The sequence below is a fragment of the Bidens hawaiensis genome, unplaced genomic scaffold, assembly GCF_021521415.1.
Source record: "Bidens hawaiensis isolate Kalapana, Puna unplaced genomic scaffold, B.hawaiensis_p1.1 tig00002866_1, whole genome shotgun sequence".
NCBI classification, from domain to species: domain Eukaryota; kingdom Viridiplantae; phylum Streptophyta; class Magnoliopsida; order Asterales; family Asteraceae; genus Bidens; species Bidens hawaiensis.
Window position 1 is genome coordinate 529835 of NW_027491154.1, and position 16810 is coordinate 546644.

A 16810-nucleotide genomic window follows, 5' to 3' on the forward strand; every position below is an offset into this window, starting at 1 on the left:
TAGTAAAGTTGAAGGATCAAAATTATTCTCAAAAATAAGTAATGGAAAATTTTAGATAAGAAAATAAAAAGAAAATAATGAAATAAAAATATTTAATAAGGAAGTTCATCTCATGTTAAGGAAATGAGAAAAGAGAATCCATCACACATGGAAAGATAGAAGAAATTGGAGGCATTCCACATAAATATAAATAAGGAAGATAAAATTATGTAACAAAAATTTGGAAGCTCTTTTTAAATAAATGAGTTTCCATAGTTATATTCTTATATGTCATGCATGCACCAGTGGTCCTAGCGGAGGTTGGAAAGTTGTTACGGGTAGATTTGAATCTAGATTGACTTCTTGGAAAGATTTACTTCTTTCTATCGGAACTAGATCTTTGTTGATAAAAACAGTCCTTGGTGCTTTAGGGATTTATTCTATGTCTATATTTCTCGCTCCGGTGGGTGTCTTGAAAAGATTGGAACAAATTCGGTCTATGTTTTTTTGGGGTGGTAATCAGACGGAAAAAAAAATGCATTGGGCACCTTGGAAGTTGGTTTTGGCTTCTAAAGACAAAGGAGGTTTAGGCATTGGGTCATTAAAATGTTTTAACAATGCTCTTTTGCAAAAATGGAGATGGAGGTTTGTGAACGAACCGAATGCCATTTGGGTGAAAGTTATTTCCACTTTGTATGGTTCGGTAGTGTGACATTCGTCAATTTTGGGTCCGATTCGTTTTCATTTTATTCATATACTTATAAATTGACCCGTTTTGTAAACCGAAACTCATGATATATAAAATATTTTTATGTTACCAAAGCATTCCTATTTGTTCAATTTGAAAAACCCCTTTTACGGATTCGAAAACACATTTAAAACGAGCAAAATACATCAAAAACGAACTTCTGGACGCGAAACGAACTACGATAGACGAGCTGGAACAGCCCCCCCCCGGGCACGCGGCGCGAGCTGCATCAGATCAGCAAACGGTTTTTGTTGTTTTGTGCTTGTTTTTAATCCTTCTTGCATGAAACTTCTTGTGTTTAACACCCATATTTGACCACCAACATACCCTATATATACACATTCTTTCCCCCTCATTTTCACCTGCTAAAACTTCAATTTCTCTCTCAAACATCAAAGATTCAAGGTTAATATTAGTGTGTTCTTGAAGGTTTGACTTCTAAAAGTCAAACTGAGTTTAATCTTTCATTTTAATTTGTTTATCTAACCTTATTAATACTTGTTTATGGTGGCACAACATATATATATATATATAATATAATACCCCTTGTTACCTTTGGTAGTTACTTCTCCGGCTCCGGTCGGTGAGGTTTCGGACCTTGTAAGGCAAGGCTTCATGGAGAACTTCGTGTTCTTGATATATATATATATATATATATATATATATATACTTATCTAACTTTATTATTGCTTACTAACCATGCTTAACTTCTGCTCATTTTAGTTTGTTAGTCACATGTACAAGTCTTGAGTATGTGGAGACCATCTATGAATTCATTGTGAGATGGAAACCGAACCAAACCGAACTTTTGTTAAAAAGACTTGTTGTTGACTTTTTAGTTGTAAAACTTAAATATTTTCATTTGTACATTATTATACAAGATCTATGATATATGGGTATGTGGAATCCATCTACGAACTTTTTGTGAGATGGAAACCGAACCGATCCGATTTTTACTCGCTTAAGACACACAAGTGTGTTTTTAGCTATCAAGACTTGTATATTTCTTTAAAAATAGTTTACAAACTGATTTTAATTATTTTCTTAAGTACTTGGAAATGTTGGATCCAACTTGATCTTATAACAAAGTTTGGACCGACAAAATCGAACACTCGCTTAACAAACGTTATTAGTTCTAAAACAATAGAACTATATACTTGGTTAAGTCTTATTAAATTTTATTGAGTTATCTCATAAAATTCATTATTTTGGAAAGTTGACTTTGGGTTTGACCAATTATCAAGACCCGAACCAACAACCCGAAAACTTGACGAAAAACGTTATCAAGACTATTAGCATATTAGTAAAACGAACAATATATTTGTTTACTTGTATTCAATTTGTTTGTATGAACAAGATGTGTTATTTAATGATTTATGAAATAAATGAGTTGATTAAATATTGTCACTTTAATAGTGTCTTGTGTTTTGGGCAATCCGTTGCATCCCGGCATATTCCGCCGCCTTTGGTCGGGGTGTGACAGGAAGGAGGTGTGTTCTCTTCTTTTAAAGGCCATAGCGTTTGGCAGAGAATGTTAAAATCATTACAAAGCTTAATGTCTCCGGTATCGTACCTCTCAATTCGATTAAAAAAGAAATCAGTAATGGAAACGAAACATTGTTTTGGAATCATCCTTGATGTTACAGGTTTGACTTTGGTTGACTCGAGAACTTGACGAAAAACGTTATCAAGACTATTAGCATATTAGTAAAACGAACAATATATTTGTTTACATGTATTCAATTTGTTTGTATGAACAAGATGTGTTATTTAATGATTTATGAAATAAATGAGTTGATTAAATATTGTCAATTTAATAGTGTCTTGTGTTTTGGGCAATCCGTTGCATCCCGGCATATTCCGCCACCTTTGGTCGGGGTGTGACAGGAACGAGGTGCGTTCTCTTATTTTAAAGGTAATAGCGTTTGGCAGAGAATGTTAAAATCATTTACAGTGCTTGATGTCTCCGGTATCGTACCTCTCAATTCGATTAAAAAAGAAATCAGTATTGGAAACGAAACATTGTTTTGGAATCATCCTTGGTACCATACCCTATGTTTAGCTGATAAGTTTCCAAGGTTATACGCTTTAGAAATGATGAAGAATTGTTCGGTGGCACAAAGGGTGAGGGGAGAGTCGTGGGAATGGCGTAGGAATCTTCGAGGGGGTGCCGAAATGGCTCAGTTTCTAGAAATGCAAGATATGATTAATAGATTTTCGCTTTCAAATGGTAATGATCGATGGGTTTGGTTGTTGCAAGGGATATCTGAATTCTCAGTTAAGGGTATTCGGGAGATAATTGATAACAGTATGCTCCTTATTGCCTCGAGAAAAACCATTTGGTTTCCTTGTTTGCCTCTAAAAATAAATATTTGCGGATGGAGGGTTGTGGGAAATCGTTTTCCTACTAGGACAAATTTAGCTACCAAGGGTATAGATGTTCCGTCTACTATTTGCCCATTGTGTAACGGTGGGTTAGAGTTTGTTATTCATGTTTTTGGAGAGTGCGCCTAAGTTAAGAAGATTTGGGATTTGGTTGAAAGTGGCTTGATATGAAGTTGTCAGCTTTGCGATTCCCAATTGATCTCATGGAATGGGTTGAGAACTCGTCTTTAAGCGTGCTCAAGAAATAAATTGTGGGTGCAATTATCTATGTCATCTGGTGGGTCTCAAAGCTTCGAAATGATAGTGTTTTTTTTTTTAAAACACGTATGAAGTATGCGATGTTGTTTGCTGATGTTACTTCTCTTTCCTTTGGTATTCGAGAGTAAGTGTAGAGTTAATTGGTTAGAGTGGCTGAAAACCCCTCTTTTATTTATGTAATTTTTCTTTCTTATTTGTGCCCGGCTAGTTTCTTATTAATCGGTGCTTTATATAATTTCCGTCGTTAAAAAAAATATATTGGGTAATTATAATATTTGTTTAGTAATTATATATACGCACTCTTTTTATAACATTAATTAATGATTAGTAACAACGTCAATAATCCCTAGTTTAAAAGGAGAGGGTCTCCACATGTTAATGGTTTAAATTAACCATTAAAATTTAAGGCAATAAAAAGTGATTAGTGATAACGAAATACAACCAACCAAAGAGAAAGTGATACTTCTTCTAGAAGAATGACGAAACATATTACAAAATCATATCCTTTTTGTTTGTTTCTTCACAGATTTTCTTAAGTTTCCTTCGTTTTCTTTTTTTTGGTTTCAAAACGACATGTTAGTATAAAAATTCAAACTTGACTTTTTAATCATTATAAACATTTTTAATAATTCAGGATAAAATCATTGATTATTGTTGAAAGCCTAACAAAAACAAAACTAACATTTATGATCACTTTTATAAAAATCATTTTTTATCGGTTTATATTTTAGTAATTCAACCAAAGTTGCTCGACAACATATAATAATGTGACTTTTATTTAACAGCCATATATCCAAAATAAATAATAATGTGTTCAGAATAAGAAGATAAGAAACAACTACAAGTATATAATGCAAAATGTAAACAAAAAAAATTAAGGCCAAACCGACAATAATGTGACTTTTTTTAATAGCCTTTGATCTTGTTAAACACCACATTATTTCTTTTTTTCTTGAATAAATCCGATTTATAGAGTACGCCACTGCAAGAAGGAGCTTTGTCTTTTTATTAGCAACCGGAGCCGTACCTAGTTCTTCAATGAGTGCCAAATCGATGAAGACTTCATCGTATCTTCGGCACCAAACCAATGAACTACTTCATAACTCTATGGTATAAGTGAACTCTAACTGTTCAATAATATCACGACTATAGGGTGTATTCGTTGCTTGGGTTAGCTCCCGCTACAATAATGAAGAAACACTAAATGACCCCGGCAGATTACGGATAATCTTAGGGTTAAGTAGATGTTTCCCACGAGGGTTAGGTCCGGCAAAGATGGTTATTCTTCTTGACCTGCAAAACAGACACCGTGAGCTCGTCACTGAGAAGGGGGGGTTCCTCCTTGTGACCACCCTCCGGCGTGAGAATCAGACTAGATTGCTCTGAATATAAGTGTATATTAAGAGAAATAGCTAGAGAAGATAAGATAATATCAGATGATATAAGATAATGATACCGTTCCAAGGTGTTGGAGTATTTATAGCCGAAGGTAGGTTTCCAAGCAGGTACGGCCAGCTGTATAATATTCCTTTTCCATCAACTACAGGCTATGTACGTGCCACGATGGGAGTTGGTGGGTAGGCAGCGGCTGATAGTGACATGGCCGGCTGTATACTATTCCTTTTCCACCAACTACGGGCTATGTACGTGCCACGATGGGGGTTGGTGGGTAGGCAGCGGCTGACAGTGACATTTTGTACTGGAGCGTGCTCCTCCTCATACTATTGTCGGTGAGCTGTCACCCTGTGATTGGTTCATGGGCTGCTTTGGTCAGATCCTGTCTATTTTGTCCATACCTTGGCAGGTATAGTACAAAAGATCTTCCAGAAGCGTACGGACTGGCTCTTTTGGGCGGGAATATTCCCGCCTTGCTCATTCCTTCTTCAGGTGACACTGCTGAAGTATAAGAGTTAGTGTCTTGTGCGTGTAGCCTTACTGTTAGTGCGGGTAGCCTTCCTTCTTGGCTTGTACCCATAGCTGCAGGAACAGGCAGGGTACTGTACCAAGGGAGGCTTTCCTGCGGGAACAGCTGGCTTACTGCGTGTAAGGTCTTCATCTCTCTGAGCATGGTGGGTCTTGCGGAACCAGTTGGTCTTTGCACAGACGTACCTCATCAAGGTGTGTCTTGCGGGTCCAACTGAGCTTTGCGGGGACCTACCTCTTCAAATAATAAGACTAGAAAACCATAAATGTTAATTTTATTCTTTATGTAATAAAAAATGGAATGACGTTTGCTTATCAATATTATTGTTAACTTTGTTATTCAATAAGATAAGAAAAGCAATTTACGTTAATTTCAAGCTATACTTTAATAAATATCACAGTTTTAGAAGACCGGTGAATATTGAATTATTAAACGAAAAATTTCTAAAATGGCCTTTAAAATTTAAAACTCTATAATATGTTTTTTACTGAATTCATTGGCATAACTAATCATGAATTATCACCAAATATTTTGAACTTCGTTTTCTTTTCTTTAATAATAGAGTGTGTCATTACATCTTTCATATTTATTGTTTTTACATATGTCAATATGAGTTGTTGGCCGGCAATCCTATAAAAGAATGTAATTGTTAAGTAGTATGAAAAAAAAGTATAAAATTCTATTATTTATTTTGTTAATAATGGGTTTTGTAACTTGTTTAATTAAAGTTAATAAAAATAATATTTTAATATTAAAAAAACATATTTTATATTATTTAGTTTTAAAAAATGAAAAATATAATTCCTATTGACATTTCATATCTTGGCCACTTTAAACCTACCTATTTTCTTGTTGATTACAAATTATATTATTATAGGATTTTAAGTTAAGATGAGAAGGTTCCTAAATCATTCAACAATCAACATTGAACAATAATTATATGATTGGAATCAGTTTTCATGATTTACGTGAAGAAAAATTATGCTGGAAAGTTCTATTTGTCTCATGATTTTCAGTAAGTATACAGTTTATATATTAATAATTTCTTTTTTGAAAAAGCGAAAGAATTCTACTGTTTTCCGCATGTTTTTCTTTTTGACTCATTAACGAATTCTAGAAACGTAAATGTCAAAAAAGTGCTTTAGTCGTTTGTATAGTAGTGTTATATAATTTTTTAATTGTGTTTTAATAGGTTTAAAATGTATAACGTCGAAAGAGAAAATTATGTTCATTGGTTTTTTAATTTTCTTGTTTTAAGTACTCCCTGCCAAGGTTGCTATTTTAATTCTTTTCTAAGAAATAAAAAAAAATGTTTCAGGTTATTACACATGTCACGTGATTCATTTGTCGAGTGTTCGCACGTTTTCAAAGTAAAAGGTTGGTTCAAAGATGGCAAAATGTTTCGATCAATGAGAAAAGAATTAAGCCAATGCCCCTGTTTGTCGCAAGGCATGTTTGGACTCCTTTGGGGAATATGCGATACATTGTAAAGAACTCTTGGGGTTCATGTATCACACGATTTGGTTATGGACGTTCTTTTCAACATATTTAGAGCATGTTTGGGATTGAGTTTGAAAAATGTTTATTGGCTTATTGGTGTTTTCAAAAAGCCAAAATGTTAAATGTGTTTGGCAATCACAAAAATCTTTCTTATTTTAACTTTTTGAAAGAATTAAAAAACAGTTTTTCATAAGCCCCAAAGCCTGGCTTATCAAAATGGCTTTTTGAAAAAGCCAATAAGCATTTTTCAAACTCAATCTCAAACATGCTCTTAGGCGTACTGGGATATTGGTTAAAAAAGAAGCACGTGTAAACAGGGTCGGCCCAACAGTAAAGGCAGCCCAAGCAAGGGCTTTGGGCCACCTATTTTCTAAGGCCCCAAAATTTAAAAAAAAGTCATATATATCTGGGCTTCTATATTATGGGCTGTGAATTAATAAACATGTTTAGCTGATGTAGATGGAATTTTAATCGGAAATGATATGTGTTTTTTTACTTATCTTTGTGATGTGACTATTCCAAAATCAATATCCACAATCATCTTTCTTTTTTTAAGATTTTTTTTCACTTTTAGTCTGAATGCTCATTTTTTATTTTACCATACCATGGATAGCCCTCAGCCCCTTTGTGTTATTTTATATATAGTAAACATATCTATGATAACAAATAACTTTGATTTTTAAAACCATTACACTAATACTTGAGTGTCTACTACAAAGGCTACACTTGCAGATGAAAACCGTTATTATGATAAATCGTATTTTGTATCAATTACAATTTGTTAGCAATTTTAAACGTCTAACAATACAATTAAAGTTTTCTATTAACACGCACAACCATATATGGTACAAAAAATAACACTTTTTTGCACGCCAAGACAATAACGAAGCTAAGTAGAAAAAGAGGCCCCAATTTTTCATTCGCTTTAGACCTCCAAAAAGGTTGGGCCGGTACTGCGTGTAAATTTCTTGACCGACCCGTTGGAAAGATTATCAACACTCAGGCCAGCCAACATTTTGGTCTTTGAATGAGTGGGAGGGAAACACGCATTTGTGTGGGACCTACCATGGATTTCTCCTCTTGTGGGCTTGGGGGTCGCGGTTTCACGATCGGTCAAACTGCTCTAAAAGTCGCTTCATGCAAGGTGACTAAACATAAAAAGAAGTGTCTTGACAAGTAACATGTGTGTGTACCATTTACATTTGATACTTTTGGTTTTCTCGCGCCTGCTGCGATAGAGCTAGTTAGCCGAGTAAAACAGGTCATGTATATTATTGTTATAACTCCAAAATATATCAATATAGTTTGTAAAATACTTGGTTTTACAATTCAAAAGAGAGTTGGTGGCGACGCAGCATGTTACATATTTGCCTTCCATATATAATGGTGATGTATAAATTTAAATATGACTCGTTAAAAAAAATACAAAAGTATTATTTTTTATTTTAAATCAATAAAAAAAATGAAAAGATGGTTGATGGCATTGGTCACAATCAACGTTTTGTAGTCTTTTATTTTCAAACTCAATTCCCATTTTTATACTTGATTTCATTGAATAAACTGTTAAATCAGAATCTAACTTATGAGATGACCTTTTTTGAGTTAAGAGTCCACAACTCATATTTCAGCATGTGGCATGGCACCCACTCAATTATACTATTAAACTTAAACTATGACTAAGAGATAAAATCCATCTAGACTTCCCATCTGATTATGAAATTCAGTGGTTGTTAATTAGTCACTCTCAGGTCAACATCACATCTTTGACCATTCATTGAACCAGGAGAGGGGATTAGTTACAAGATTATTGTAATCGGATCAAGTGTACAAAAAGTGGAGCATTTGGATTACCTCTTGACATAAATTTAAGTTATAATCACACATTACAAAAGCATATGTTCCACACAGGAGATGATGTCGAATCAGAACTTATATTAGGCGCGAGGGTGTCATATCGAGTATTGTGCCTTGCGTTTCCATTTGCCGAATGTGAAGGTGAGTGACGGTGTTTCCGGTAAGGCTCTTACCGTCATACCACATCACCTTCCATCCCCTTCTTCAACTCGTCCAGTTTTCTCTTTGTTGGTTTAATGTACCATTTAATTAGTTAAAAAAATAATAGTCGGGAATATCAAGTACATTTTCTTTAATTTGTATATTTTAATAGCTACAATAAATACATGTTTATTACATTAAAATTACACAACATTAATGTTTCTTTCATTATATACGATGAACTCACTTTTGTCCACGTAAACAAACTTTTCATGATTGTAGAAGTTGAATATAATATAGTTATGAAAAACAAGTTTGAATACACCAATTCAGTAACATTAAATTATCAATCAATCATGCCCAATAAAATCCCACCGACAGCAAAGCTATAAGTAGGGTCTGGGGAGGGTGGGATGTAGGCACACCGTACCTCCATCTAAAGGAATGAAGAGGTGGCTTCCAGAGAGACCCTCGGCTCTTAGTAACATTAAATTAGATCATGTCAAAAGCCAGAATGTTTTTCAATTTGAATATATTTTTATTTATCTTTCTGAGCACTTATCCAATTATTTAATTAAGCATATAGCAAAGTTACTAAGACAGAACGTTAAGAGTTAACACGGAGACGTTAACCCATCCACGTCGACTACCACCAGTAACGCCAACCCCTTCAGTTCACCCCTTCCAGCTCCTTACTGTCACACTTTCGGCATGGTGTTTAGGGCGTTGTTTTGTTGCTGACTCGGCGCGGCCTCATGCCCCGCTGTTAGCCCATAACGACTAGCCTAATTATAGATAAATCCAGTAACCAACTTACTATTATTCTTATAAAAAAATAGTTAGGGTTAAAGCTTATTAACAATATATGTTAAATATGTAAATGTAACACATTTTAATAATCCAGCTAAAAATAAACTTCACCTAGAACTAAAAAGTTTTAGAGCATCTAATGCCTAAATAGAGTAGTGTTCTATATCCTAATTCAAGCTCAATTATTGGCCTTAATAATTATACATTCAACTACTACATTGCCAACATTTACCTAATCATTGACAAACCAAAACAGTTGCACTTTTAGCATTCAAAGAAAAAAGACAATAAATAAAACAAAATGAGCATGCCAAAAACCATTTCATCCAAAAGAAATGACCCTTAAAAGCATCATTTCAGACCTCTTTTAAGCACACTACTTTTAAAAAATTTCCCACATGTTTATAACCAAAGATTTGGCCATCTAATTACCAACAAAATAACATCATCTAAAAAAACCACATAACATTCAAATTTAACTTATTACAAATATCACCTATTCAAATACTGATGCAGGCAAAGCAGCAGGATCAAGTTCAAAACATCCTTTAGGCACACCTTCTCTTTCTTCTCCACTCATTCTACTAGAAGGAGCCATATGAGCAAATCTATACTTCTCATTCCCACAAATTACCATTTCACCCCCTTCTTTTCGCCTAAAAAGACACACAAACCCCTTAACTTTCTTCAAGTATGCAACGCGCGCACCCTCGTTTTCATCAAAATCCGTTAAAACCTCCACAAATTCATATTCATACTTTCTTTCCTCACTGTCTTCAGAATGCCAGTTTATAGACCAGTTTTTAAACAGGGCCCACGTCTCACCTTTTCTTGGAATTATGTTAAAGGTCTTGACTTTTTGACCCGCTTCACACGTAACCAAATGTGAGAATGTGAAAAGATCTCCGGTGTTATCCGATTTCCCAAATTTAAACCCTCCACAAGCAACTGGTAACTCTGCACTCACCCACTTTTTTTCATCCACGGTTACCGGATCCGGTTTTAACCACTGGATTTGCAGCTTAAACTCCGGGTCGTGGAATACTTTTTTAATAAAGGCATAGAATCTTGGCATCGCGTCTTCGGTGTCGTAACAACCCCATATCTGTCCTGGTTTGAAACTTTCTTCTGTTCTGTATTGATCAAAATTGCTAAACTCGGGATCCGGGCACTCAAAAACTTCTGGCTCGGTTTCTTCTCCGTCATCATTTACACTTTCACTACGTTTACTATCACTCTGTGACTTTTTATCACTAGATTCTTTTCGTTTATCTTCAACAACTTCTTCGGCTGGATTTGATGGAGTCGCATCATCGTTATCATTATCATTGTCATTGTCATTGTCAACTATGTTTTCTTTGTAAGAAACATTTCTTTTTGCCCTTGAAGATCTGCGAGGCTGTTCGCCAAAATACTGAAAATCTGAATTATTATTTTGATTCTTATCAACATTTTTCGCAACACCATTGTCTTCACTTTCACTTTGCACTTCTACATCTTCTTCTTCTTCAGATTCCAAACTCTCACTACTGTCAGAAGATTCACTGGATTCTTCTATTCGTTTCTTCCTTTTTCTGCTCGTGTTGACTTGTGCTTTTGGTGTTTCCTTTTTTTTCTCAAACACGGGTTTTGTTGTAAAGTTACGCTTGTGCACCTCGGCGGGCCTGGGTTTGGGTTTAGGATGAACCCGAGTCTGTTGGGTACGGGTAGGGATATGAGTATGGGTTGTTGAAGCAGAACTTTGGGCATTCAACTCATAAGCAGTAAAAGATTTCTTGCAGCTTTGACAGTGAATAGCTTTGTTAAGAACATCTTTATAAAACTGGTACCTAATCGAACAAAACGGACACACGGTCCAAAAAGTCAACTGATGACCACTAACAGATGTGAACTGCGCTGGTGTATACTGAAAGTTACCGGGACGCGCGCCGGTGGTGAAATTAACGGTATGACCTTGATTCCAAGGATGTTGATATTGAACATTTGATTGTCGGGGCGGTTGTGTAGGGTTCCAACCCGGGGCGGGAAAGTGACCGTGAGTTCTACGCTTACTATCGTGAACCATTCTTTTGTCACGGTCCAAGAGCACTCGTTGTGCTTCACCGATTAACTTAAACGCATCGGTTGATCCAGCAAACTTGTTTTTATCAGGGTGGAGGGTTAGGGCCAGTTTTCGATACTGTTTTTTAATTGATATTTCATCAGCGTTAGGCTCGACTTTGAGGATTCCGTACCAATCTTTATCGGTTCCGTATGATTTCTTTTCAGCAGAACAGTGTACTTCACATACCAGAATTAACTGAGAAATGTTTTCTAATTCAGGATAAAGATTTTGAGCTTTGACTGCAATTTTTAAAGCCCCCGAGAAATCTTTGATCTCCATCTTCTTTTCTGCCAGCTGTTTTGCCCTCAATGCTTCCTCTTTGTTGCAATCCATCACGAGAGTGAAATAAGGTGTTTAATCACCTTTCACTTGAACAAAAAAGCAGGTCAAAATTGGATTTTATGTTAAGCTCACTTGAGTTACTCGTTAAGTGTTTTAAATTCATCATGTTAATCTCCATAGTAACATGATATAAAAGTAGAATTTCATATTTACCACTACAAACTTGTGACAATCATACATACATAACTCAAATTTAAAATATCAAATCGACCCATTATAAAACAATTCAAAAAATGATTATTTTACCCTTATTTTTCTAAAAGTTTAAAACTTCATATTTGCCCATTTATAACCTCATAATTTTATATTTTCCCGTTAAAAATATATTTTTTTTTCAAGATACGAGATTTATCCATTTAATAAACAGAAATTTCATAGAATAGTAACCAAGTTTAAAAAGTGTTTCAATTAGGTCACTCAACTTTAAAAAGTGTTTCAATTAAGTCACTCAACTTTCATATTTTATTAAATTAAAGGTTTTAACATGTGTTTTTAGCATTTTTCTTTTTTGTTTCACATAAGAAATCTTTTTATCTTTTTTTTCTATTTTGACGTTGAGTGGCGACGTGGATTTTATATATTATTTTTGAATTTTAATATAATTAACGTTTTTTTAAATTTTTTAAGTATAACTACATATATTGCAAATTCCGACCCACACATCTATCCTCCATTTCTTTCTTGATGCACAAAAAAATCGGTGAGACTCGATTTGAAGATTTAATGACCCGATTTGAGGAAAATATGCATGACTGACCTAATTGGAACACTTTTAAAAGTTAGTTACTATTCTATTGAGATATTCCCTTTAATAAAACAAAGTCAACTTTAACCTTCGCATTTTCTTTCATAACTTTTTAAAAGAAAGATCTTTTAAAACCATATCACATGTACTTGTGAAATATTATAAATAATGACAGTCGCCTGCTAAATTGGTAACATTTTCATGAAGTGACATTCAATTTTTTTCAAAAAAAAAAAAAAAACATTATATAATCAAATGCAGGAAAACTGGGTTGGTTGGTTGGTTTTTTTTTTTTTTGGGGGGGGGGGGTTAATGTTTTTCAAACATGTGCAGGAACTTTTATATGTGAAATTTTGAGGGACTTTTTCATGAAAAATGAGAAAGTATGTTTTTTATTATATTAACCCGTAATTAAATCCTCTCTTTTCATCGTGTTAATCTCCATTGTGACATAATCTAAGAATTATAAATAAGGGATGTACGCACTACCTCATATGGCACTGTTGGATTGTCATTAAATGAGTTTATTGAACAAGAAGCAGCTTTGAAGTTCCAGCTGCAAAGAATGTACCATAAAACAGTGCGAAAGCAGCCAGCTAGTCTATAAAAATAGAAAAGAAAGTTATTATTTCTTTAAAAACAACATTCGAGATCAAGATTAACTCGCGATACAAATCTCTAACCTCCACTAAAAAAAATAAATTTGTTAGCATATAAGCCGAAAAAGAATTTATAGGGCATCAGAAGAAAGCCTTTTTTCGTAAGTTTCAAACTAAAAGTATTTGCATACACACATTTTATGTGAAATTTTTAACTTCCCAAATTAAAGATGACTTTTTACCAAACCGTAAAGTTTGAAGGGAAAAAGGTTTCAAAAAGAGATGATAGCACTGGCCATGTAATAAGGTGGTTAGTAATATAAACGTTCAAGCATGCATCTATTTTAATACTTTTGACACCACATGAAAAACAATTAATGGAAATCTACACCAGAAAACAAACAAAAACCCCACAAAAAGTACAAGCTAGAATTAAAATAGTAAACAGACAAATTAAATTTAGAACCATTAATCATCTCAAATCATAAGAATCAAATTCTTAACTTTTAGAAAGATTGTAACTATGTTTATTATAATTGTAAACACATACATAAAGTTGTTAATATATACAATAGTGCATACATTTATAACAAGTAGGAGCATGCCATCCATCATGGCTTGTATCGTATTGAGATCCTTGTTTGTAAAATCATTAAAGTCTGTTATTGTTTACTATTATTTTAATGACAATAACGTAGCCTTCGATTTCTTTTTAAATCAGCAACACTGCTCTAAGCTAATTACATAGATTGTTGAACTTTCTTCATTCTGTTAAAATGTACGACACTAAAACAGTAAAAGAACACATCACGGAGAAATCAGACGACACTGCTAGGTCGCCGGGGCAATCTTTCTAAAAAATGGCAGGACCCGCTCATGATAGAGGGGCAATTTATGCGGGAGCTAGACTTCTCACGTGACTAAAATCAATGCACACATTTTAACACGTAGAGATTGCCCGTGGCAGGGGCAATGACCCCCCTTGTGAAACATTAAAGACTACCATATTCTATAACATGCAATAAGTAGGTACCGATTTATACAAAAAAAAATTTGCAAATCCACCGGTGTAACTGGTATTGATATTTTTTTGACACTTAAGCATAAAGATAACCGTTTTCATTCACGTATGCATCAAACTTACAAAAATGCAAAGATAGGACCATGCACATACACCTCCTTCAAGCTTCCGACAATTATCAAAGCCTAATGCTTTAGAATAATAGACTACAATCGGTAAAAGGTAAGATGCCTAGAAAATAAGCTCATAAATAGAATAAAACAAATCAGGAAAGATTTCACATCTCCCTCATTAATCAAAAGATTCTGCTTTACTTGTTAAAGATACACTCATTGGTTAACTATTCAGACACTTAAGCAACATAGGTTACTCACTAATTTCCTTTAAAAAACAAAAACAAAAACAAAAATCGTAATCATATTATGTTCACATTAACCATCCAAACCCTATTTCCAAGATAAGTAAATAATAAACATAGTCAGATAACCAAAAGATTGAAACTTTACAACCTTTTTTGCATAATACCCACATTAAGAAACTTATAATAAAGTCTCTATATTAAAAGATCCAAGCTTTATACTAAAGTTATAACATTTACACCAACCGCAATCAACCCATCAAAAAACATGTTGGAAACATGAAATTGGACGGCCAAACCTAGTCACAAGACAACAGTAAGGCTTGCGAGTCAACAAGCTAAACAACCATCCAATCAAAAAGGTTAATCTGGGCGAAATCAGAAACCCTAGAAACCAATTTTGGGCGAAATTAAGGGAAATTAGGTTAACCCAATTGGGCAATTAAATGGAATTATGGGAAACTGAAAGTAATGATGAAGCTTGTACCTTTAATTATTGTTGAGGATTGAGGAAGAAATGAGAACTAGTAGTGACAGCAAACGACCCCCAAAACCAATGAGGTTTGGTTGGTTAACCCTTGAGTTGAGATTTACAAGTACAAAATAGAATAGGCTAATGTGTTATTATTTTTATGCATGTATAGGTGACTAGATGAATTTGTGGGCTGTATGGGCCGGGCCTGTTGTAGTAGGGGCGCACAAAAAACCCGGTTCCGGACCCGATCTGGTGTACCTGACCCGGAACCGGTTGCTACCCGTACCTGGAACAAGAAACGATCCGGACCCGGAACTGGAAATACCCGGTCAAAACCAGACATGTAACCCCAAAAACTCCCGGAAAACCGGTCAAATACCTGGAATCGGTTTCCTGACCCAGTTATGACTTTTGTTGACCATATCCGGAACCGGTTCCTACATGATTTTGGTTCCTGAAAATACCCGGTTTGTGCACCTCCACCGTGTAGAGTTACGGAAGCGGAATGGGCCTGACTTGGTTAACGGGTTCGGATCAAACTGGGTAACAAAAGTACGAAACAATAGGGATGGATTGGGTTGTTAGGTATCGGTAGAGGTGCATAAAGAAATCAATTCCTCAACCCGACACGAACCAATACGAAAGAAAATGGGTTCGACTGGAATGAGCCCGTGGGTTTAGAACTGGTTTATAAAGTTTTCATTGAAACTGATTCCAAACCGATTAACCCGAACCAACCGGTCAAAACCCGAGTCGGTTTTGACTTTTTGCTGACCAGAATCGGTTTGTGCACCTATATTAATATCATAGTTGTTTTACATATGTGGTTATTGGGTAGTTTTCATTTCCAGTTGTTTTGTGTTTATTTTCTTTTTAACTTGTTGATTTGACATGTTGTAAGTTACTTTGTAGTGTTCTTGATGGAAAGAGATTGATGTTTTGAGTTACTAAATTAATAAATTGAAAACAAAATTACCCTAGTTTACATCCATAAATTGGTAGGCTAATTAACAAATAAAGCCTTTTATTTTAGTTTTCGATTTTCAATTGAACTTGGAGATACCTTAATACACAAATTACTTATAGTAACTACCCTTTACTCCTTTAGTACACAATTGTTCTTGTATATCTAAACAATTGTTATTATATATTTATATGTATGCTAAATAATTGGTTTATGCAGGAGAAAATATTTTGCTACAGTGTTTGGGTTACTCACGAATGCTTGTGAGCTTTGCAGTTGCTTATACAAATGATCATGTGAACAAATTCGGATGTAGAGTAAACATGTGTTTAGAGAAACATGATTAATGTGACTATGTGAATGCACATCAAGCAAATAAATTAATACATCTTATCCTCTAATTAAGAGGTGGTAGTTATATGATGTAGTTTAGGAGCTATGACTAAAAGTAAAGCCACCCCTATGTAACATGTGCACCATCTCATCTATGCAAAAATGAACATCCATCATCTCATCTAACGGTCAGATGACTGATGTCGAATTCACCACAAGCACTACCCGTTTTCTTTAACGCATCAAGTGGCTAACTGAATTAAACCATGT

General features: G+C 34.6%; 2 protein-coding genes across 3 annotated transcripts; one reads left to right on the forward strand and one right to left on the reverse strand.

Annotated features, from left to right (window-relative positions):
- The first annotated feature begins 2662 nt into the window (after positions 1-2662).
- Positions 2663-3241, forward strand: LOC143621409 (uncharacterized). The gene has a single exon (XM_077092840.1). It carries the CDS (start codon positions 2663-2665, stop codon positions 3239-3241), a length of 579 nt encoding a protein of 192 aa, XP_076948955.1.
- A 6505-nt stretch (positions 3242-9746) lies between these two features.
- On the reverse strand, positions 9747-13367 carry LOC143621503 (uncharacterized). Of its 2 annotated transcripts, none has more exons than XM_077092911.1 (2): positions 13280-13367; positions 9747-12071 (listed from the first exon to the last, which is right to left on the reverse strand). In XM_077092911.1, the coding sequence occupies exon 2, from the start codon at positions 12034-12036 to the stop codon at positions 10096-10098; it is 1941 nt and encodes a 646-aa protein (XP_076949026.1). In that variant the 5' UTR covers positions 12037-12071; positions 13280-13367; the 3' UTR covers positions 9747-10095. The 2 variants fall into 2 exon arrangements, with proteins under 2 accessions (XP_076949026.1, XP_076949025.1); XM_077092910.1 differs by having other exon boundaries at positions 9747-12065; positions 13280-13361.
- Positions 13368-16810: the final 3443 nt, after the last annotated feature.